This window comes from Barbus barbus, assembly GCF_936440315.1.
Source record: "Barbus barbus genome assembly, chromosome: 17".
In the NCBI taxonomy this organism is placed as follows: Eukaryota; Metazoa; Chordata; class Actinopteri; order Cypriniformes; family Cyprinidae; genus Barbus; species Barbus barbus.
The window spans coordinates 28,652,933-28,677,106 of NC_136745.1; the positions used below are offsets into that span (position 1 = coordinate 28,652,933).

Here is a 24,174-nt window from a genome sequence, read left to right on the forward strand (position 1 = left end):
GGGCTGCTTGGTAAGTTGAATTTTATATCACAGTATTAGAAAACATACTTGATTTCATTATCATTAATTACATATGGTTACACAGGAGAAACACCTTTGCCAAGCAGCTATGGTTTTGATGAACACAAATATAAACTCATCCATGCTAGGCAGACGACTGCTCGCCTACGTTAATTATTCAGGGGTAAGTCATCTCGCAATATTCATTTGTTGAATTAAATGATAAACAACCCAATTACTATACTGTGTCTATATTATTAGAGTATCATTCGGTGCGAAAAAACCAATGCTATGTGCTGATGATCAGCATGATTCTTACACTTTAGAAATTATCAAATGTCATTTCCATTTTTCCAGTACAATCGGTAATTTGTGCCCCACTAGTATCACTAAATTGAACAGCAATGCTTGTCTGAACAACTGGCTTAAGCTTAACTTAAACGACTGACTTAACTAAGCTTGACTTAACTAAGTCCAAATTAACTAAGCTGGACTTAACCAAGCTTAATATAACTAACGACAGATTTAACTAAGTCCAAATTAACTAAGATGGACTTAACCAAGCTTAACATAACTAACAACAGACTTAACTAAGCTTGACTTAACTAAGCTTGACTTAACTGACTACTGATTCAGTTAAGATTTTCACAGGATTCCGGACTGAACAGCGGCACATGCAGAGGAAATAACACAATATACACTGAAAAAATGTATTAATTGAATTGACTAATTTTTTTTTAAAGGTAAGTGGTTGCAATCAATTTATTTTAGCTACTTTTAAATGAACAAATTTAGTTGACTAACTTTCAACATGTTTTTATTTTTTTTAAAATGTAGCTAAAATAAATTGTTTGCAACCACTTACCTTAAAAATTTGGTATCATTTCTTTCAGTGTAGTTTTTAAAAATCAGTTGAAATAACATCAGTTTTACAACTTTAGAGAATTAGCTATGCCTACAACTGTAGATTTACTCGACTGATTTTAGACTGCTTAATGAAAGAGGTTCAATGTAATCGAACAGAACTGAATGTGTGTTTTTTCCTCCACAGCATCCTCACTGCAGCGTTCCAGCTTCAGAGGAACACAGAATGGAAGCTTTTCTCACAAAAATCAAAAAATGCAGCCGACAACAACACTTTAAACTCTTAGAGCATAAAAGACACATGAACGTACGCTAGACTTACTGTTTATGAACACAATACTATATTTTTGTATTACTGTTTTGCATTACATTTAATATTAAATATATTTAGGTATTTACTCATATTTATATATTTATTGTATTTATGAATAAAAGTATTCTGAACTTATATTTATTGGTTGTTGTTTTTTTAAGTTTGAAAATATTATTTTCAAAAAAGCACTACTTTTTACGTTGCAAAATAATTTAATAATTTAAAGAGTACAGGGGGAAGAAAAACAGTAAAATGTAAACATTTTTACACAAGACTAATGGTTTTACTACAGTGCACAATTGAAATACATTAAAATGAGTAAACGGGGAACGTGGCATGCTCATTCTCACAATAAAAAAAAAAAAGTAGCATAGCTTGTGTATATGGAGCTAAAGCAATTGCACGCTGCCAATTGTATAAAACATTTAAGATTAGATTCGTTTCTCAATCGCATATTCCCTGGCAGCCAGCTCATGTCGGATCAATAGCCTGCTCGTCCCAGCCAGAACAGCCATCAGTGTAAAGCAGAATATACAGTAACAGTGTTTATGTTAAAGGTGAAATGTGCCTTTTGGAGAGCTATCGTTAACAGACATTTTACAGCAAACTATCCTCACCTAAACCCAGCTTTGGAGCAGCTCTGGAGTTCCTGCATATTAACACATGATTTATTTTCACATACACTTATGTCAAAGTGCCTTAATGTCACAAGAATCAGCATTTCCTAATACATATACCGGACTGGCCTTGAAAACGCACAACATATGGTGGTCTTCATCAGACACAAGGCTCACTGCAGCAGGGATTCAATCGCAGCCTCTGGTTTGGAGGAACGTTTTCTAAAAACAAAGAGATTGGGAGAAAAAGACATTTAGACAAATTAAATATATGCACGTGTTAATATTAAGTGGCACAAGTATTTTCAACATTGATAATAACAGTAAATATTTCCTGAGTAGCAAATATATTTTTATTTACAATACATTTTACAATATATTTAAATAGAAAACAGATATTTCAATATTTATATTTATTCAAAATGTATAATTTGTCATGTTAATAATATTTCATATTTCTTGAGCAGCAAATCAGTATATTATAATGATTTCTGAAGGATCATGTGACACTGAAGACTGGAGTAATGATGCTGAAAATACAGCTTTGATCACAGAAATAAATTATATTTTACGACAATATTTAAATAGAAAACAGATGTTTCAATATTTACATTTAAAATGTATTGTTTATAATAATAGTTTTTGTATTTTTGATCAAATTTATGCAGTCTTTGTGAGCATAAGAGATTTAAAAAGACCTTTTTTGAAAAATAAATGCATATATTTATGTAGTGTGAAGTCTGATCTTTGAGAAAATATAAAGTGTATTTTCTAAACTTCGTCAATTCTTTAACTGCTTTTTTTTTTTCATTTAAACTGAACTGTACCATAAATTCGTCCTATGGTGTGACAGCAAAAAAAAAAACTCTTAATAATACATAAATAGCATGAGAGAGATTTATCTTCATTGTTAGACACTTATTTTCATATAATGCTATTTATTTAATATGAGATTCTAATTAAAATAATTTTTTTCCCATGACTTTTTGGACAATTTCAAGACAAGCTTTGCTGTCATCTGTTCAAAACTGCTGGAAATTATACCATTTTCAGTTGATTGATATTTGTATCTCCCCTAATGCAATACTCAACTGTTTCTAAAGATATTTTTAGATAAAAACAAATCTGTGGTTATTTTAAGTGTCACACCATAGGTCATTACGTCAAACTAAAGGGTAGAAATGGTAGTTATTAAATTATTTCTATTTAATTTTGAACATGTCAAAGGAGAAAGAAACTTTAACTTTGATACGAACAATATTAACGTGTTTTTTAAACAAAACAAAAAAATAATTTATCATCAACAAACTTCAGTCTCTTATTCAATCAGTACGTTACTAAAGCTCTTCAAGCCCCGCGGCACAGCTAGAAATGATTGATATTCAAACTATATTCATTAAGATGTGAATTCATTTAAAACTAAATGGCTACTCTTTTTAAGGCATGACTATTTACTTTCTGCATCGCTCTCTTAGGATCTCCTCCCTTCTGGTGGATCCCTGTTCATTTTCTGTCTATATTTCCGTGTCCTCTCTCTTCCACTAATTTCTCTTCCGAAACCAAAGTATCACTTTTTATACTTATTTTCATGACACTTTATAACAGTACAAGTTTTCTGTAAAAACATCAGAAATTAATGTAATTATTGCATTTAAGAACACTGAAAATTATCAAAAAAAGAATAAAAAGTAGTTGAATAAATCTTATTTAATTACTTAAAATGCTTTTTAAAGACCTTGTCCTGTGGCGTGACAGTACAGGTGTAACAGCGGAGGGCATTTTCTGTCACATCATAGGATGTTTCAGCCTTTTTCTGTCAATTAATGACCTTGCTATTCTGAGCTAACCTGCCATTAGCGGTTTGCAAGACACATTTGCATACTTTTCCATGATTTTGTAGTTTAACATGCAGTTTCTAATTAAAAAACATAATTTAGGGGTGTCACACCAAAGGACAACAAAATGTAATACTTTTGTAGTGGTTCAAAAAAAAAAGTAAAATATTTGAACAATTCTGAGACAAAATTGACCATCTGCACATCATGGGCTTCACAGGGGGCTTCAGTAACACCACCATGAATGAGGTCCTTCAACTAATTATGGCTTTCTCTGGAACTGGCCAATTTAAAATCAGGATATGGTGTCACACCAGAGGACATGGTTTTCAGAGACAAAATGCATCAAGTTCCTACACTTTCAGAAATATATGGATGAAAAAGAAAATGATCGCCATTTACTAAAATAGACACTTGTACAATTATGCCAGAGGTATTTATTAACATTTTTATGCTTTTCTTTTTCATTTATAAAGATTGTAATTTATTGAACCATGCTTGGGACAGTCACACCATAGGATAATTTTGAGATTTAGCTCAAAATTTAAAAAAAATCTAATAACACTGCAGCTTTTATAATAACAGGTACATGTAGGACAAAGAAATGTTTAACCATTTACTGCATTTTAAATAACGACAAATATATATATATATATATATATATATATATATATATATATATATATATATATATTAGTGCCCTCCAAAAGTACTGGAACAGTAAAGACAAAATTGGTCTGTTGGCTGTGGAGTCAAGATATTTACAAATATGATTAAAAGATGAATATGAGACAAAACTACAGAATGTCACATTTTATTATTGGGTGATTCAACACAAAGATGTTTTACCATATAAAAAGAACAGCACTTTTAGAGTTTGATCCCTCTATCTGATGTGAGCATAAGTATTAGAACAGTTGCCTCTCAGGTCTTTCTAAGTGATCAGCTGTGTCCTGTTGCATTAATTCTTCAGATATTAAAAGCAGGGAATGTGTCGTATCAGTTATATCCATTACTTCTGTATTCTGAATCTTGCATTCGATGATGACACACACAAACCAGGATGAAGATGAGGGAGAAACAAAGGGCATGGAGAAATCAAGAGTTTGGAAACCACCAGCGACATGATTGGCTGAGAAAACAACAGTAGTTGATGACAGACAAATCATAAAAGCTGTGAAAATGAATCCTAAAAGACGTGTCTGTAAAATCACCAACAACTTCCAGAAAGCTGGGGTGATGCTCTGACAATCTACTGTCCTCAGGAGACTTTGACACAGAATTACAGATGCTACACAGCTAGATGCAAACCTCTGACCAGCACCAAAAATAGAAAGGCAAGATTAGAGTTTGCAAAAAAGCACAAAGGTGAGCCAGAAGAGTTTTGGAACGGTGTTTATGGACAGATGAGACAAAGATGAACCTTTATCTAAGTGATGGGAAAGCAAAAATGTGGAGAAAAAAAAGGAACTGCAATGATCCCAAGCATAAAGCCTCATCTGTAAAGCATGGTGGAGGTGGTGTCATGGCATGGGCATGCATGGCTGTCTCTGGAGCAGGCCCTCTCAACTTTACTGATGACTTAATATATAATGACAGAAGCAGAATGAATTTGGAAGGGTACAAAACCATCTTGCCTACCAATATTCAAGAAAATGCCACCAGATTCATTGGGAAGTGCTTCATATTGCATCAGGACAATGACCCAGAACACCCTGCCAGTTCAGTCAAGGAATTTATAGATTGCCCAACTCAATCTCCAGATTTAAATCTGATTGAACATGAATTTCACCAGCTGGAGAGGAGAGGAAAGGCAGAAACAAGCAACCATTGGAATTGGCTGCATTAAAGACTGGGAAAAGTCTTTCAAAGGATGAGAGCAAGAGTCTGGTGATGTCTATGGGTCACAGACTCACTGCTGTGATTGTGTGCAAGGGATCTGCAACTAAATAATAGCTTTTAATCTTTAATATCTGCCTTATGTTCAACTGTCCCAATACTTATGCTCACATCAATGAATGGATGAACTCTAAAATTGCTGTTCTTTTTATTTGGTAAAACATGTATGTGTTGAAACGGCTAATAATAAAATGTGACATTCTGTAGTTTTGTCTCATATTCATCTTTTAATCATATTTGAAAATGTCTGGACTCCACAGCCAACAGAGCAATTTTGTCTTTACTGGTCCAATACTTTTGGAGGGCACTGTATATACACACACACACACACACATATACACACATACAATTCTGGACAATTTTGATATATGCTTATAGTGCTCATTTCAGCAATTACATATACCTGTATACAACATCTAAAATCATACAACTTATTACTGCATCAAGTATTAAACTAAACTGAAGGATTCTTTAACTAGTTGTAACAGTCAGATGCATTTGTGTGCAAAGGTGTGAAGCAGCAAGTCCAAAAATGAAACCAAGCATCACACCTCACCTACGACCAGTTTTAGGCCTGGACTTTCCACTCTTTGATGTTCGAGGCCTTTCTAGTTTCATTAGGGACTGTCTCATGCTCTCCTCAGTGTAGGCCAGATAAACATTGGACAGGTCCACTTCAAATGGCTGAATCACAAAAGAGAGACAGAGGACAAAAATGAAACATGAGCAGCGTGCATCATGTGTGCTTCAGTAGATCTGAACGGATGCTTACATCGTTTTCTTTCTTGTCCGACACCGGTGTCTGTTTTCTCATGTTGTTGCCTGTGTAGGCCACACATTTCTAAAAAACAGCAAATACATCAGCTGTATTATATATTTTCATTGCACCCAAACATCCCAGATCTGAGAGAGCTGTGTTAAAGACTCACCAGCTGCCATTCTCCAATGTCCTCATTCCAGTGCACATAGTTCTCAATCATCTCCTGTACACGACAACAACAAAAAAGATGTTGTTTGCATGCTTTAATAGTAGTACAACTGAAACGCTGAGATAAATATTAAGCAAAGTTCAGATATTGTGAATATTCTTTTGGGGACTTTTGAAATTCATGTTAAACTCTGAGAGTAAATAAGCAAAGCTAGTTAATACAGCTCATTATATTGAAATATTCGATTCTTAAAGGGAAAGTTCACTCAAAACTGAAAATTCTGGCTCCAAACCTGTATGAGTTTCTTTATTCTGCAGAAAAAAAGACGATATTTTAAACAGCTTTCATTACCACTGATTTCCAGTGTACTGGACAAAAAAACCCCCAAAAAACCACTTGATATCTTCTATTTTTCACAAAATAAAGTAAGTAATATAGACTTGGATGGACATCTAGAGAGTAAATGATGACAAAAGGATAATTTATGGGGTGAACTACCTCTTTAAGACTTTCTGTAGTTAATTTGCCAGCTCAGTTTTGACATTTTCTCCTTTATTGTGCAAGTGCAGCATTTCACACTTTATATTATCAGCAAAAGATATCAGATTAATCAAACCCTGACAAGAGGGAAAAAGCAAAAACTGATTTGCATGCTTATTTATGCAAGTGCTGCATCCTGAAGAGCCGTGTTAGTGCAGGAGAAACAAGAATACAATACTTCAGTTATTAAAACTGCAGGTTAAACGAACGTAAATTTAAGATTTGTTTAAAGTCCTTTTTAAGACCAAGTAAAGAAGATTTAAGGAATGAATTAAATACACCAAACATCTACTTGGAGCGAAACGACATAAAAAAAAAAAGAAGTCTTGTTTTCTGTAAAATTAATCAAAATGAAGTGAATTCATAAATAAAAACTTAGAGCAAATATCTGCCAATCAGCTCGGAAAAATCTACTTAATTTACAAGTTTTCATACCTCACTGAATGATGTTTGTTCTTGTTTTAAGCATAAACAGAGTTAGTTTTGTTCACTTTTTCAAGACTTCATTTTACATTTGCAGTTCAAGTAAATGTAAATCTTGTTTTAAGGATGTTTACATGTTTGTATTAGAAAACAAAAATACAGAGGAAGACATTCATTTTTGTGTTTTATGCCATAACTTTATAAATGTAAGACGTTCTGCTCTGATTTAAGAATTTTAAGGTCTTATTTTGTAGAAGTGCAAATTTAAACTGGACCATTTTGCCCAAAAAGCCTAAAACTAAATTTAGATTAACTTGATTACACAATCAGAGGTAATCTGTAAATGTCAGATCAAGACATTTGACATGCAACTATGGGAGGGTTTTCCTGTGATCTTGAAAAAGGGTGGTTTAATGAAGCTGATCTATGAGATCTTTATCAACATGTTTTGATCACTAAGCAATTCCTGTATTTCTGTAGCTATCATTTGATCACTTCACTTTTATTCTAAAACATGCCAACAATAAGGAATAAGGGGGTTTGTCTAACGTTGACTGACAGTGCACGTGCATGAGCATAAATCCAGACCTGATATTCCTGAGGAATGAAGTTATCAATGATGAGCATCTGTAGCCGCAGCTCTCTGCTCAGCTGCCGGATGTTTTCCAGCAGACCTTCAATCTCTCTGTGATGCTCTTGCTGCAGATCAGCCATCTGAAACACAGCAGACATTTTTTACCAGAATACCAATATCGTGTATTGTAAACTAGTAGTCTCGATACTAAAAGTTCAGTAATCGGTACCAGTACCAGTTAAACTTAACAGTACTCTGTACTATTTTGGTACAATTGGAAAAACCTTTGTAGGCGTTTTATTTTAATTGTTTTTTATTGTAACTACTTGAAAATAAGAATATGCTATTCATATTTCTAAACACATAATACGTTAAAACATTAAATTAAATTTACTGCACCTCAGATTTTGCTGCCATCAACATGGTCCAGACTTTCTTCAGTTTCTTGGTCTTGCCTTGAGCTTCTTCCTGTAAACTGGTGTATTTCTCCTCGATGTCCAAGCGCTCTTGCTGTTTAGAGACATTTGCAAACATGAATCACTATGTAATGATAAAACTATACAAGAATACTGGTCAAGCATGAATCCACTCATCTCTACCTCCTTTTCTTCCAGTTCTCTCCGGAGCTGCTCGGCTCTCATCCTCCTCTCCTCCAGTTCATTGTTGGATTCTTCCAGAAGCTTCTCCTGCTCCTCAGCTTTAGCCAGTAAATCAACTCCTCCAACAATAACCCTCTTCTCCAGAGAAGACAGCTTCTCGAGTAATAAGTGATGCTCCTGTCTGAGATACAGGAAACAACACAAAGCATGACATTATTATATTCGAACAGTTATAGTATATTGGCAATATAGATAGATAATATATAGACAACAGATCTGCCGGACAGATTCGGTGACTTACTGGGCTTTGAGAAGGTCCTTCTCTCTCTTCTCAAGCTCTGCACGCGCTTTGTTCCTCTCTTCCTCCTCCATGTCCAGTTTGGCCTCCAGTGCTTTACGCTCCTCTTCGATCTTAGCTTGCATCTCCACCATCTTGTCAGGAGACACCTTCTTCCTCCCTTAGCATGACAGATATAAAAACAGATAAAAGCCTTAGAATAAATGTATAGCAACACTTGTGCGTTCTGCAGATGCATGGTAGCAGAAGAAATAACGTTCTATCAGATGCAAGCTAACAGAGCTAGTAGTGATCTCTTACTCCACTGAAATACACCGCAGTTTCTCCGTAAACAGGTGACTGACCCCACAAGGCACAATAAATATTTCCACACTATTTGATATGCAGTGCTGAGTAGATCACTTACAAATTGTAGTCTTTTACAGATTACAAATTACGTGACAAAAATTGGTAATTTAATCTGGATTATACATAAGGTAGTATGATTACTTTTGACCAAACTAGTTTATCACATAGACTCGAATGTGATTACTGTATACCATACTCATAAAAAAAATATATATATATAAAAAAAATTGTGTGTGTATATATATATATATATATATATATATATATATAAATTTTTTTTTTTTTCAAAATCATGATATGGAATAAATGGCAGGATCATGAAACGCTAATAATTAATGAAATCATAAAAAAAAAAAAAAAATAAAAATAAAAAGAACCCAATACAATACACGAACAAACATTACAACATAACTTTACATGGCCAAAAAGGGAGGTTTTTAAATATATATATTTTTTATTTTTCAGATTTGAAATATTTTTGTCCAGACTTCCCATATTAATAATTAGTAGGTCACTGCATATGATAAAGACATTTCACAGCTATGCATCGGTAGAGTTTAGTAACTTGCATAATTATTAGTCTCATTTATATGTGGTAGATTCAGGGAACTTTTAAAGAAAAAATTAAGAACTGGGGTGAATCAAATAATTTACCGCTATTGTGTGAATAATATGTAATCGTGTAATCCTAATCTGTAAATAACTAATCTGATTATGAGCATTTTAAACCACATTTTAAATCTATATCTGATTATAGAATCCAGATTCGTGCAGGTAAACAAATAAAAATTAGTAAGTGTTTTATTTGGATTTGTTCTGATGTTACAATTATTTGTGTGTTTAAATTTGACATTTTAATGATTTAATTCATTCTTAGCTTTCCATCAACTCACAAACCCTCTGCTTTCCCCCACAAATTCTAGTTTAGAAAACCCTATGAAAATACAGTGCCTCACCCAACTTGAATTTCACCTTCCCCTTGTTTTCTCAAACTCTTCTGATTTAATTTTTTTTTTTAATTAAAAGTCATTTTAAAATCAAAATACATAACTGGTCAGCAAGAAGCTTTAATGATCTCAGAGCATCTGTGACTGAGGGAGGACCAGGAAAATAAGATGCCAAACTGAGCTCTAATGAGCTTGGAGATCATTTTCCACAAGATGATTGCATAATTTGTACATGTTCAAGTTTTAAAGACATATCTGATGTAAATGGCAATTAAATAAAACATTAGAGATCTGATAATATCCACTGTCAGTGATTGAATTAAAGGTGCTGTACAGCATGTAATAGCTACTAAAGTCCAAATTCAAAATATTGGAAAGAGTTATTTCTCCCATAATAAGGCTCCTCAGACTCGATGCTCACATTGGCTTACACTGCAAGTTAATGAGCTGATGTCAAGTCAGGTCACAAAATATTCATATAGTGCTTTTTACAATGCAGATTGTGTTAAAGCAGCTTTACATTTCTCTGATGTATCGGTGTTTTAATATTCCTAAGGTCACTGAGCTTTTTAGATGGATGCCGAGGCTTTTTAGGTCAGGTAGAATTTGCGATCTCTGACTCAGTTCGTTTACTGGCTTCCATGGCTGCAATATGCTGAGTTTTCTGCCAACTGGCAACCTGGTGTGTCGATATACTATTGGTTAAACTGGCAGTTTAAACACATTCTGACAAGGAGTGCACATTTCAAAGTAGAATAACTGGCTGTAGAACTGCTTCAGAGAAACAAGCATGTTTCCTAAATATTTGCAAACATTCATTTTTTGCCTTGAACAGTCAAAAACTGTGGTGTGCTATTTGAGAGTTCCCTTAAATTTGATAAACTTGGTTATAAAATCTAGCTTCTACCATCTAAGGCTTTTGGCCAAAGTGAAGCCTTGGCTCTCTCACAAAGACTTTGAAAAGGTAATTTATGCCTTTATCTCTACCTTGACTACTGAAACTCTCTCTAGTATGTAGGAATTAACAAATAATCTATTTCTCGACTTCAAATGGTGCAAAACTCTGTGGCGAGACTTCTGTTGGGTATACGAAAACGTGAACATATTACCTCACTTCTAATGTATCTTCATTGGCTTCCTGTCCACTATAGAACTGATTTTTTAAAAATTGTTTTTAAATCTCTTCACGGACTGGCACCAACGTATCTGTCAAATCTGTTGCTCTTACACAACCCATCGAGATCTCTCTGATCGTCTGATCAGAGGCTGTTGACTGTTCCTAGGGCAAGACTAAAAATGAGAAGGGATCAGGCCTTTTCTGTGATTGCCCCTAAATTGTGGAAGTCTTCCACTGTATATCAGAACTGTTAAAATATTGTCAGATCTTAAGGCCAAGTTAAAAATCTCATTGTTTTCTCTGGCTTTTTATGCATTACAGAGATGAATTTAATCTCTTTAAACAGTTTTGCTCTGATTTGTTTTGAATGTTTTTTCTACATGTGTCTATATGTAAAGCACTTTGGTCAACTCCAAGTTGTTTTAAAATGTGCTCTAGAAATAAATTGACATTGACAAAAAATGACATACAGCACCTTTAAATTTCACACACCTAATTTTAAGACTTTATTTTTTGTTCTGTCTGACCATCTCATTTGTGGGACGGTAAAACTCAGGGTAAAACCAAGCACATTTCTATAGCCTGGAGGTGACGTGAGGTTGGTGTTGAGGAGATTGTAACATCAACCTCTTATGTCTTGAATTTAGAGCAGAGAAGTCACATGGCCAACACATTGCACAAGAAGAGAGAAAACAGAAACACATCATATCATCATCTAAATATCTTTTAACGAGGACTCCGGTTTGCAGTTTGGGTCGTGTGAAATAAGACCGCAGTCACTGATCATTAGGCTGATGCAAAGATAAACTGTGAGATGATAAACTGCACCAGAAAGGAAGATGATAAACATGAAGTAATCAGATGCCAGTTTTACTGAAAGTGGTGATGTCTGAACCATTTATAGAGTTCCTGTCGGAAGAAGCGAAGGTGTCCTATATTCAGCTTCTGCTGTGTCACCGAGTCTGCTGCTACCCACTGATTCAAGTTATTACACATCTGTTTTATGCTAATTAAAATAAAGGCTTGACTGCTGAATAATTTAATTTGTGTCGTTTATTAAAAGTTATTAGAAGATGAGGAGATTTTATGATTAGCATCGGATGCTGCATTGGAGCTTGAGCATTCAAGATCAATTAGAGTTTTTTATTTATTTATTTATCTAATATGCATCAGACAGTGTGGGCTGAGACTACTATTCAAAAGTTTGAGGTCCATATGTTTTTTTTTTTTTGAAAGAATTAATATTTCTGTTCATCAAGGACGCTTTCAATTGATCAAAAGTGGCAGTAAAGACATTTATTAATATTAATAGTATGTAGTATTTTATGTTGAAAACAATATTTGTTTTGTAGATACTGATATTTTCAGTAGTTCTCAGGATTCTTTGATAAATAAATGGTTCAGAAGAGCATTTTTCTGAACCATTTATTTATCAAAGAATCCTGAGAACTACTGAAAATTTCAGAGTTTCTACAAAAAAATATTGCTTTCAACATAAAATACTGTTTTAAACATTGATAATAGTAAGAAATATTTCTTGAGCAGCACATCAGCATATTACAATGATTTCTGGAGGATCATGTGACACTTTTTGACAACCTTGATCACAGAAATAAATGACATTTTAGCATATATTCAAAATATTACTGTTTTTACAGTGTTTTGATCAACTAGATGCCGCATTTGTGACCTAAGAGATTTCTTTCAAAAACATTTGCTTTTTTTTTTTTTTTATATTGTTACTGACCCCAAACTTTTGAATGGTACTGTACATTTACATGATCACTGGACTGTGCTGATGTCTGGGTGCAAGAGGGATTGTGTATTTGGGAAAGAAGGTGATTAAGGGAGCACAAGGGGTAGGAATGATTCACATTATCCATGTGCTGCTCCCACTCACTAGTCTGGGCTCTCTCCTCAAAGTGCTGCGCTAAATAACAAGCAGAGTCTGAACTACTGCTGCCACTGTCTGCAAGAGAGAGAGAGAGACTGAAAGACCACCAACCAACAGCACCACAACGATCAGAGACAGAGACAAACCAAGGTACAGAGAAAGAGATACAGAGAAAGAGACAAAAAGACATCTTAAACGGATGTTTTTTTCACATGTAAAGTTTTGAGATGTTTTTCACAGAATTTTTTTCAATTGTGTATTTTTCTAAATTTTATTACTGTATTAAATTTAAATTGTATTGTCTTTATGGTGTTATTTTTCATTTAATTGCCTTAATACCAATGCATGTATTCTTTCTGCATTTGTCACTTTAAGGAGGGGTATGTCGTTTTTAATAACGCTTTAGAAAACTCTGAGTTGGATACCAAAACAAACTTGTAGCCAATCAGCAGTAAGGGGCGTGTCTACTCATGATACGGAGGAGAGAGAGCGCTCAGTGAACAGCCGAGCCGAGCGACAGAAAAATAGAGATGGCGGATAAAAAACAAGAGGAAAACATCTGCGGAACGATAAGGCAAGAAGTAGGACCCGTGTAAATATCGGATCAGCCAGCGCTGGAGAGAACTCACGGAGCGGAAGGCCTGCAATCAAACGCTGAGGTTTCTTCTTGATTAGGTGAGTAACACCGTGTCTACACCGGATGTGGCGCAATCAGTCTGCCTACACTGGACGTGATAAAGCAACCATTGAAAATCATTTGAAATTCGTATCAGCACCCTTTTGGGGTAGGGGCGTCTTTGTTTTGGTGATTTCCAAATAAATCACTTACCCCACCATTAAAGGGGTCATCGGATGCCCATTTTCCACAAGCTGATATGATTCTTTAGGGTCTTAATGAAAAGTCTATAACATATTTTGGTTAAAATTACTCAATGATAGTGTAAAAAACACATTTTAAACCTGTCAAAATCAGCTCTGTTTTTAGCAAGCCATTCTAGTCCATGTTGCTTTAAATGCTAATGAGCTCTGCTGACACCGCCCCTCTCTTCCGTGGGGTGACGAGATGTACGGTTTACTTTAGCCATGAAACTGGCTAACTAGCATATTATTAGGAAAGGCGATTTGCAAAGATTCATAAAAAACCCTTATACTCACTTCTTCTGTAGATGAAGCTGGATCACGAATGATTTGTGCGAACAAAGACGCATTTAGGCAGATCGGAGATCGGCGCATTCACTTCAAAATGAAAGCAACGTTATTCCTCTGTGTCTTCAGCGGCTCAGATGTCGGGAGTAACAGTATCAGCTCACTCAGGGCGGGTCTAAGGTAAGACAGCCTTGTCAATCAACTATTGTGGGAGGGGCCTGTACTGAACTACGTCAATCTGACAGGAACCTCAGAACAGCCTGATTTGAGAAAGGGGATTTTAAAATAGGGATTTAAGAAAAAAAAAAACTGGGTGGATTTTTATCATTATAGGATGGATGTGTACACACACTTCCAACACACATTTATGTTCAAACAACTTGGAAAGTGAATTTTGCTTCCGATGACCCCTTTAAGACTCATACCTTGTGTGTGTAAACATACTTGCCAATAAAGCCATTTCTGATTCTGAAATCTTGAAAAGTAAAAGGCTACAAGTTTTGATGATTCACACATACTTGTGAAACTTATGATTAAACTGCTGTCGTTAAAGCAAAAAGGGTGAAAATCAAATACTGACGACATCCTGAAATTGGTGATAATTTTCCACTTCAGAGCTTCGCTCAAATTGAGGCTGATAATATAATTTTCTCATGATTTTCACTAGTGGTCCTAGACTGTTGGACTGTATGTGGGCACAGACACAGTCATTGCCAGGCATTAACGGTTTGTGTTCATGACGCGCATTGAAACTACATTTGTTTGATCTGATGGTCTAGACAAGCAAACCAAAGCCACATTGTTTCTTCCTCCACTGATACACGGCAATTGTAACCTAGATGATGTCAGGGTACCCGCAGCACATCAGATGTTATATAGCTTGCTATATAAATTCCAAACGTTTTTATAAATAATCCTGAACGAAAATTGATGTTTTACTATAAAACAACATAAATGAGCTCAAAAACACCACAAAACGCTCAAGATTATGAAGATTATTTGAAGCAGTTCCTGTGGCTAAAAGCCAAAACCGCTGTCTGCATCATCTTTGTAAGAGACCTTTCTGACTACTGTTACCCAGTCATGAAACTGGAACGATAAGGGGAGATTCATACCTCTTCGTTTCCTGCGTCTCTCGCCTCCATCTCCGACTTCATCTTCACCCTCATCCATGTCATCTGATCCACTGCCGTCAGAGCCGGAGATCTCCTCACCTGAACAGTAAAATAAAGCATAGTATGGGATTGTGTCTCGGTGCTAAACATGTATAAATGCTCTGGCTCTGTACCTAAAATCTAGAGGGCAAAATAAAAATAAAAATTATGTCTTTCAAGATACAGTCTTAGGTCAAATTCTTAAGCAAAATCATGTGGATTGACAATTAAGAAATGTCAATCTTTGTAATATTAATTTATTCAAATCAGTGCAGAAAACATACTACTGTTCAAACGTTCAGGGTCAATAAGACTTTTTGGGTTTTTTTGCAAGAAATTAATACTTTTTCTTCAGAAAGGATGCATTAAATTGATCAAAACTATCAAGGAATATATTTATAATGTTAAAAAATATTTTTAAGCAGCATAACCGTTTTTTTTTTTTAAAACAGTAATAATTAGAATAGAATTTAATATATTATAATAACTAGAAATATAATAACCAGTTTCTTGAGCAGCAAATCTGCATATTAGAGTGATTTCTGAAGGATCATGTGACACTGAAGACTGGAGTAATGATGCTGAAAAATCAGCTTTACTTAATAAATTACATTTTAAAATATATTCAGAATTATAAATTATAAAGAAATTTAAATATTTCATAATGTTGCTTTTTTTACTGTATTTTTCATCAAATAAATGCAGCCTTGGTGAGCTTAAGAGACTACTTTCAAAATCATTACCAAAAATATTTCCGAGCCAACATTATTATTCATGACCCTGCCAAATAAGCCAATAACAGACCGTTTCATTCTGGGGAGAAATCCTAAGGTTGTAAATGGACATGTAAAACTGTTTCTGGAGAATTTTTGCCCTTACCTAAGCCACATACCTTCTGTGTAGATATCAGAGAACAATTTAAAATATTGTATCAATGCATTCTATGGCACCTTTAACCATTACCTACATTTCTGTTAGATTGAAATTATGGTTCCTCCGATTGCAAACACATAAATAGAGATATATATTTTGTAATCAAGATATGACAAGTCGTCAAAATGCTAAGACATATCTCAATTAAAATATTAAAGGGGTCATATGATGCGACTTCAAGTTTTCCTTTGTCTTTGAAGTGTTACAAGCAGTTCAATGCATATTTAAGGTCCATAAACCCAAGACTCGTTAAGACTCGTCCACGACTTCCTAAAACACCTCATTTAAATACGCCCCCACATGTCTACGTCACTGTGTGGGAAGATTTGAATAACACCGCGCAAAATGTTTACGCAAAGAAAAAAGGGCATAACTTTTATTCTCGCTGTAGTACTGCCATGTCGTGGAGATGCTGTGCGTTTCCAAATATGGTAAGGGGCATAACATTTCCGTCATACGCTTGAGGTATTCGGCCAATCAGAGCACACCTCATTTTTCAAAGCGATGAGCTTTGTGAAAATCGACGCGTTTCAGAAAGGCGGGGCTGAGAGGAGCAACAATAATGTACGGTATGTGAAAAATAATTTTTATAAATAATTTTTGAACTTTAAACCACATAAACACATTGCATAACATCTGGTTCTTTTTAGCAGCGTCATAAGACCCCTTAAAGACATAATTTAACCAGCCCTAGTATACGTTTTAACTTAGCAACATGGTAACGTAAAACTCCATTAGAATCCACTGTGAGCGTTGAGTGGGAAGATCCCTATGTAGTCAATGCAGCACAATGAGTCACATCCTGAAGAGCAACCTTGACAGAGACATGACACAGCTGAAACTGTTGCGGTGTACCTTCTTCCAGTTTTTTCTTGAGATCTTCAATTTCCTTCTGAAACTGACGCAGCAGTGCATCCTTGGGGTCCTCATTAATCCTGGCCTTATTCTTGATGTTTTTGGCACGGTTGGCATAACGGAGCGTACTTATGGTTTCATCATAGTTGTAATCTGCTGGGCCGATGTTTGCACACTGCAAAATAAGAGAGCAATAAAACAGAATTATACTGTGTTCACTACTTTCACTGAAATCTGACTGATTTCTGCAGAATTTTAATAAAAACCAAGTAGAAAAAGCATTTTACTAGCAATTTAATCAACAATTGGGATACTATATAAGCCAGGGCTTGTATGAGTTTACACACTGACTATCGTACCATCATGGTTTTGGAGTTTCCTCCTAGAGAGTCCTGTAACAGTCGGGTGAGTTTTGAGTTCCTGTAGGGCACATGGGTGCTTTTCCCATCCACTAGTGCAGAGATAACATTTCCCAGGGTGGACAGAGAGAGGTTGATTTTTGTAGCCTCTTTAAGACGTTGACCTGTGGCTCCCGTTTTTCCCTGTCTTTCAGAGCCCTGAGCAACAAAATATCCCCGTCGTCAGTATTGGAAAGAAAACCAAGACGATGTAAAGTTTATCCACATGACATGGGCTGCTTACCGCAAGATCCACCAAGTGTAGCTTTCCCATGCGCACATGCTGATTTCCATCTACACCTTTCTCACTGCACTCAATAGTTATGGTGAAGATAGCATGAGAACGAGAGCTGTGCTCGTTCATGTTAGTCGCACCCACAGAACCTGGGCAAGGACAAATAAACACAACACAAATGTTGGCTCTCTTTAGACAGCACCAAACCCACTGCGTAAATAATATTCTTGCTCCGATCAACACATTTTCTATATTATTATTAGAATTATTAATTAAAACATTAGATTAGAAATAAAGCCGTCATCCATGTCCATGACAAGATTCATTTTAAAGACTTTACTGATCTAACTTTGCATGCCCTAATAGATTTCACTCAATAAAATAATTCAAATATACTCACGGTTTTTGTGTCCAAGGGTCATAATCCGGTCCATATCGTCAGCATTGTTTACCACGTATCCAGAAAGATCCTTGATGTAAACTCCTACATCAGGTCTCTCCTTGACCTGTATTTTGAGTTTAGTATTCATCATTTGCAGAAATTCATCATTCAGGTGGCACAACAAAAGGCACTGCCTTATTTCAAAGATTCAAGCACTAATTAAGTAATACTTCCTCAATAACAATGAAACTAAAATTCAACACACATTCAAAATATTGGGCTTAGTAAGATTTCTTTCTTTTTTATTTGAAAGAACTTAATACTTTTATTTAGGAAGGATAGATTGAACCGATCAGTAGTGACATTACAATGACATTTATAATGTTACAAAAGACTGTTTTTTCTATTCATCAAAGAACCTTGAAAAAAAAAAGTTAGTTTTCACAAAAATATTAAGCAGCACAACTGTTTGTAGCATGTTTCTTGAGCAGCAAATCAGTATATTAGAATGATTTCTGAAGGATCATGTGACACTGAAAACTGGAGTAATTATGCTGAAAATACAGCTTTGATCACAGAAATAAATTACATTTCAAAACAGCTGTTTTTTTTTTATTAGAATAAAATTTCACAATATTACTATTTTTATTCCAATAAATGCAGCCTTGGTAAACATCATCTTTAAAAAAAACATTAGAAAAGACAAAATCTTACTGACTGAATGGAAGTGCATGTTGTTGTTTAGCTATATAAGTCCATGTTCATCAAAACAAAAAATTGCACTAAAATCCAAACTAGAGTGTATTGAATAAGCTAAATGTTAAAATGTGATATGTGACATTCCAATTTGAAGCTGAAAGCATTATCAAATGATATCAAATAAATAAAAATATTTGATAATCAATCCCACAAAGCATTCTTTGAATGATCAAATGGCGTTTGATGTGTTTAAATTCTACAGAAAACGATGACATCTTCTGCAGAACTCTGTGGGTGCAGATACCATGCGGATGTACGTATGCATTAGTCAAACGCTTCATGACCTATATAGTAGTGTCTGCTTAACGACACACCTAATAAGTGCAGTGATGGGGAATATGTTGAAATATGTTGGTTTCTCACCTCCAGCCTCTGCAACTGGTCCTTTCCCAACAGGTCTCTCACCTCCTCATTGTAGATTTCCAAATAAGAAACTCTTACCAGAAACCTGTCAGATAACACACGTCACCAGAGTTTATCTTAACACTCTGCATGCCTCTGATAATGTTGATAAGACATATAACAAAAAAGCATGACAAATGATAAGAATCTTCATTAGGGATGCACCGTATCGGTATCGGGCCCGATACTGAGCTCCTGTACTCGTACTCGTTAAAATGCCCCGATACCAAACGCCGATACCACACAGCATGTGATAAGTGCCATATTCAGACAAAGAAATACAGACAACAGAACAACAGACAGCAGAATGGAGTTATTAGAGATTAAGGATGTCTACGAAGTATATGCATGCAATGAATTTAAATGTTAAACATTCAGTATTGACGCCTGTATAGCTGATGAGCGCGAGCTGATGGGCTAAGCAAAGCACTCTGAGTGGATTGAGCGTGCGGCGGCGCAGATGCGCGAGCTGGTCGAGTGAATATCCCTTTCTCACAGACATCACTGGATAGTTTGTAGTTCGGTCGGATATGTCAAAAACAAGTAAGTAAAACAATACACGAGTTACTTAACGGTAGGGAGGGAGGGAGAGAGAGCGTGCATGCACTTCTGTTGCGTGATCTTTATTGATGCTCGCTCACTTGGCACATGCATCATTTGGCTTAAAACTAAATCGTAAATATAAGACAATTTATAGGGGTATTCACTATAAACCATTATTTATTTTCAAACTTAAGCATACACGACATTCTGGCGAAAGTGAAACTAACAGCCTATGCGCTATGTTCTGTATTTGTCCCTCTCATTCTGCACCAGTACAAATACGTGCACACGCTGCGCGTTTTGCTTGCTTCATGATTGATTATGCATTATATGAGTGGCTTTGGAATATAAATTGCAGCACGTTTCAGATGAAAAAAAGCAACTTTTATTTCTGAAAATATCACAGTTAGGAGATTTATAAGTTCAAGTCAAATTGAGCTTTATTGTCATTCCGCTACATGTGGGGGACATACAGTGGAACGAAATGTCGTGCCTCGCAGGACCACGGTGCTACATAAATACAGACATACAACAATAAAGTAAAAAAAAACACTATAAACCTATACACAACTAACCTACTGACAGATTTTTAACTATAAGTATACTATATATAAATATTTACCCTATACAAACTAAAAAATAGAAGATAAAAAATACAAACTATACGAATGCTTCACAAATACTGTACATGTGCAAAGAGAGACATTTGAGTCAGCAGCTGGTTGGGGAACAGTGCAGGATGATTTGTAGTGCATGAGCATGTAAACATACATATATTGCTGAGTCTTTTGTTGGATTGTGTAAACGCAGCAGTGTGTGTAAAGTGTCTAGTCTAGTGCACATAGAGGAGAGTGTGTTACTACAGGTGGTTTGTACAGGCCCACTCACTCGCCTGTGTGTAGCACATTATAACCAGTGGTTCCCTGCATTATTACAGCAAAACGCGTAATTAAAGTACTGAGCCGCTGCAATGGAGCAGCTCTAATGTTATTAAATTAAAGATGATGTACCATAGAGCAAACAAAATGAACAGTGAAAGTAACAAAAACTTGTAAAATACATTTTAATGGGCATAATTAAGTGTGAAAATAACCGAAGATAATATACAGTCAAATCAAAATAAACTAAACTGTGACATATTATAACCAAAAATTCTTCATACAGTGAAATTTATACAAATTTGGGACAAAAAAATTATTCAGACCGAGTCTGGGAAAAAAACTGAATTTCAGGTTTGCATGAAGCTGGTTTACAGCATGTCCAGGAGACTACAGGCTGTCATTAAGGCTAAGGGTGGCCCGACAGAGTATTGATAGTTGTGTAAATATTGTCATACTAACAGCTGTCTGAATCATTTTTGGTTGATTGTAATCAATTATGTACCTTCCTATCAAAGTTATCTGACATTATCAAGCTGAATTTGTTCAGACACAGTTCTTGTCATATTTTATTACCATTTTCTAAACTATAGCTAATAAACCGTGATAATGTGAGAAATTTAAAGGTGTTTGAATAAATTTTGGTTTGACTGTATTTATTTGATAAATGAAGTTAACCAATTAACATTATACATACTCTTTTGGTTTCTGTACCCAATATTTAAAAAAATGTACAAATGCAATGAAAATATCAGTATCGGTACTCGGTATCGGCAAGTACCAAGAATAAAAGTATCGGTAGAGTACTGGGAAAAGTGGTATCGGTGCATCCCTAAGCTTCATGATTAATCATACATGAACACACTGACCTTTGAACAGCACAGCACTCAAAAACAATCCCCATTCTCACCTGGTGTCGCCTTCTGCTTTTGCAATGTGACCAAATACATGAGCAAATGAATTTGGGATGATTCCCCTGAGTTCAGGCACTGCTCTGACACCCTCCATAGTGAACGTCTTCCCCGTGCCTGTCTGGCCGTATGCAAATATGGTTCCTGAAAAAAAATTACAAAAAGTTAATCTTTAACATTTCAAACTTGCAAAACAGACAAAAAGGTTCAAATATATGCAATAAATATTTCTATTGTCTTTGACTTACCATTGTAACCCTCTAATACGGAGTCAATAATCGGTCGAGCGGTTAAATTATACACATCCAGCTGTTTACTGTCTGGACTGAACACTGTGTCGAAAGTGAACGTCTTTGGCGGCTCACTGGTCATATCAAATTTATTCACAGTAATCGTTCCCCGGATCTCATCCACAGTGACGGACTGCTTGTATCCCATCATCTTCTCCTTCTCGTTGAGGGGTCGACATCTCACCACCACCTTCACGTTATCACTCACCTCCAACTTCTCTGGTTTATCCAGCTTATTACTCTGGACAAATAGAAACCGGTTTAAAAAAAGTTAGTGCTCGACCATCTGTTTAAAATCTATTAAATAAGGTTAATGCAGGACCATCTGTTTATCAGCACAATGGCAGTCAACCATTAAGAAAAAATGAAAATCCATCATAAAAATACACAATTTTGTAGCGATTATTGATTTTGTAAAATTGAGTAAATAATTTTTTTTACACAAATCATGATATGGCACAATGTAAGTTAAGAGTATGCAAAAAATGTGTTAAATTATGTAAACTGTCTAAATATTATTTGCTTCCAGAAATGTTTAAAATTATATTTCCAACTCATAATGAAGGATGACTTAAAATGTAGCATAAATAAAAAATTTGCATGACCGAATAGAAAAACAAGACAGATATCTTCTGCTGCTAACATCAATTCAATAAATTCGTTTAACTATTAAGCGTAGTTTATGTTTCAAAAGTTTCACACCGCGCTCATAGGTAAACAAACACCAAATTATGTCTTTGTTATGCGTGAAGCAAGGTTTTGTTAACAGTTAAGCTGTACTGTAAAGGTGATGGACGCTGTTGCTAAGCAGCGGATATGACCGCTCGGCCTCAAGCTAACAGCTAATTAACAAACAACAAACACGCAGATTCATTATTTTACACGCAGAACATAGTTATTTATCTGTTGTAAGCGGTTTTAACATCATTCCTCATTAATTTCAATGAATCTGACTCGTTGAGAGATCATAATATCGTTAACCCCCCTGAGCTTGCTATGAAGCTAATAACTAGCATGCAGCTAGCTTGATGTCCACAAAACAGCTCTGGTCACAGAAAGGACAAAAGCATGGCATAATAATTAAATACATCATATAATTGAACAAACACGCGATAGAAAACGCTGTCAAATAATATCTGCAGGAGATTCCGGGGAATGACGGGAAGGTGGGGCATAACAACACACACATTACACTACGATAAATGAAGATAAGAGATTATAATCTTACCGGCATTTTTAGAATCGGATATATGGCTCTTTATTAAGACCTAAATAAAGGATTTTTCGCCTGGAAAGACAATCAATGGGCTCTTTCGGTGGAGGATGTATTTTTCCAGCTCAAGCGCCCATCCCAACCTGCGCTTACTGCGCATGCGCGGCGAGAGGTATTTATATATGCATATCAATGTTTAATAGCCAGACAGTGATGGGTAGATTAAATACTAATTGTAGTTACTGATTCCAAATGACATGACAAAATTGTAGTTGTAACGTGAAAAAATTACACACATTTTTAGGTAGCCTAATATAATCTGACTACTTTTGACCTAACTCGTTTATCACATTGATTTAAATAGGATGATCTTGTACCATATTGAAATAAAAAATACAAAGATCATGAAAATATATTCCATTCGTTGAAGTTGCATCAAGGTTTCGGGGTTCATGCACGAAATGCAGCGAGTTTAATAAAGCGCTAAATCATAAAAATGTAATTAAAACACTTATTAAAATATGATTTTAGTCAAGTAAATATATTAGCTGAAAGAGAATCCCTGCATATAAGAACGTGAATTTGTGCATTTTAATGTGTTCTTCCAAAGACAAAGACTTGTGTGCATAACTAATCAATAAAAAAGGTAATTTTAAAATGTAATTTAATCTAATTAGAAATACTTAATTTTTGGAATCTGATTACATAATACAGATTACATGTAATCAGGTAAGAGCCAATATATTTGCCTCAAAAATAATTTAATATTATCATCCTTTTCTAAATCTGAAATGTTTATTCATTTTTTTTCCTGCTTTAGTCTGTATTCTCTGATATGACAAACGATTAATATGAAGTGGCAGCTGTTGTATATTACT

At 35.1% G+C, this 24,174-nt stretch overlaps 1 protein-coding gene across 1 annotated transcript; it reads right to left on the reverse strand.

Annotated features, from left to right (window-relative positions):
* Positions 1-1,339: 1,339 nt before the first annotated feature.
* Positions 1,340-23,470, reverse strand: kif3a (kinesin family member 3A). Its single transcript, XM_079438387.1, has 17 exons — positions 23,312-23,470; positions 22,042-22,324; positions 21,793-21,937; positions 19,423-19,507; positions 18,319-18,424; positions 17,928-18,067; positions 17,645-17,842; positions 17,286-17,460; positions 15,459-15,557; positions 8,895-9,051; positions 8,594-8,774; positions 8,394-8,504; positions 8,009-8,134; positions 6,458-6,511; positions 6,301-6,369; positions 6,085-6,212; positions 1,340-2,016 (listed from the first exon to the last, which is right to left on the reverse strand). Exons 1-17 carry the CDS (start codon positions 23,315-23,317, stop codon positions 1,968-1,970), a joined length of 2,112 nt encoding a protein of 703 aa, XP_079294513.1. The 5' UTR covers positions 23,318-23,470; the 3' UTR covers positions 1,340-1,967.
* Positions 23,471-24,174: the final 704 nt, after the last annotated feature.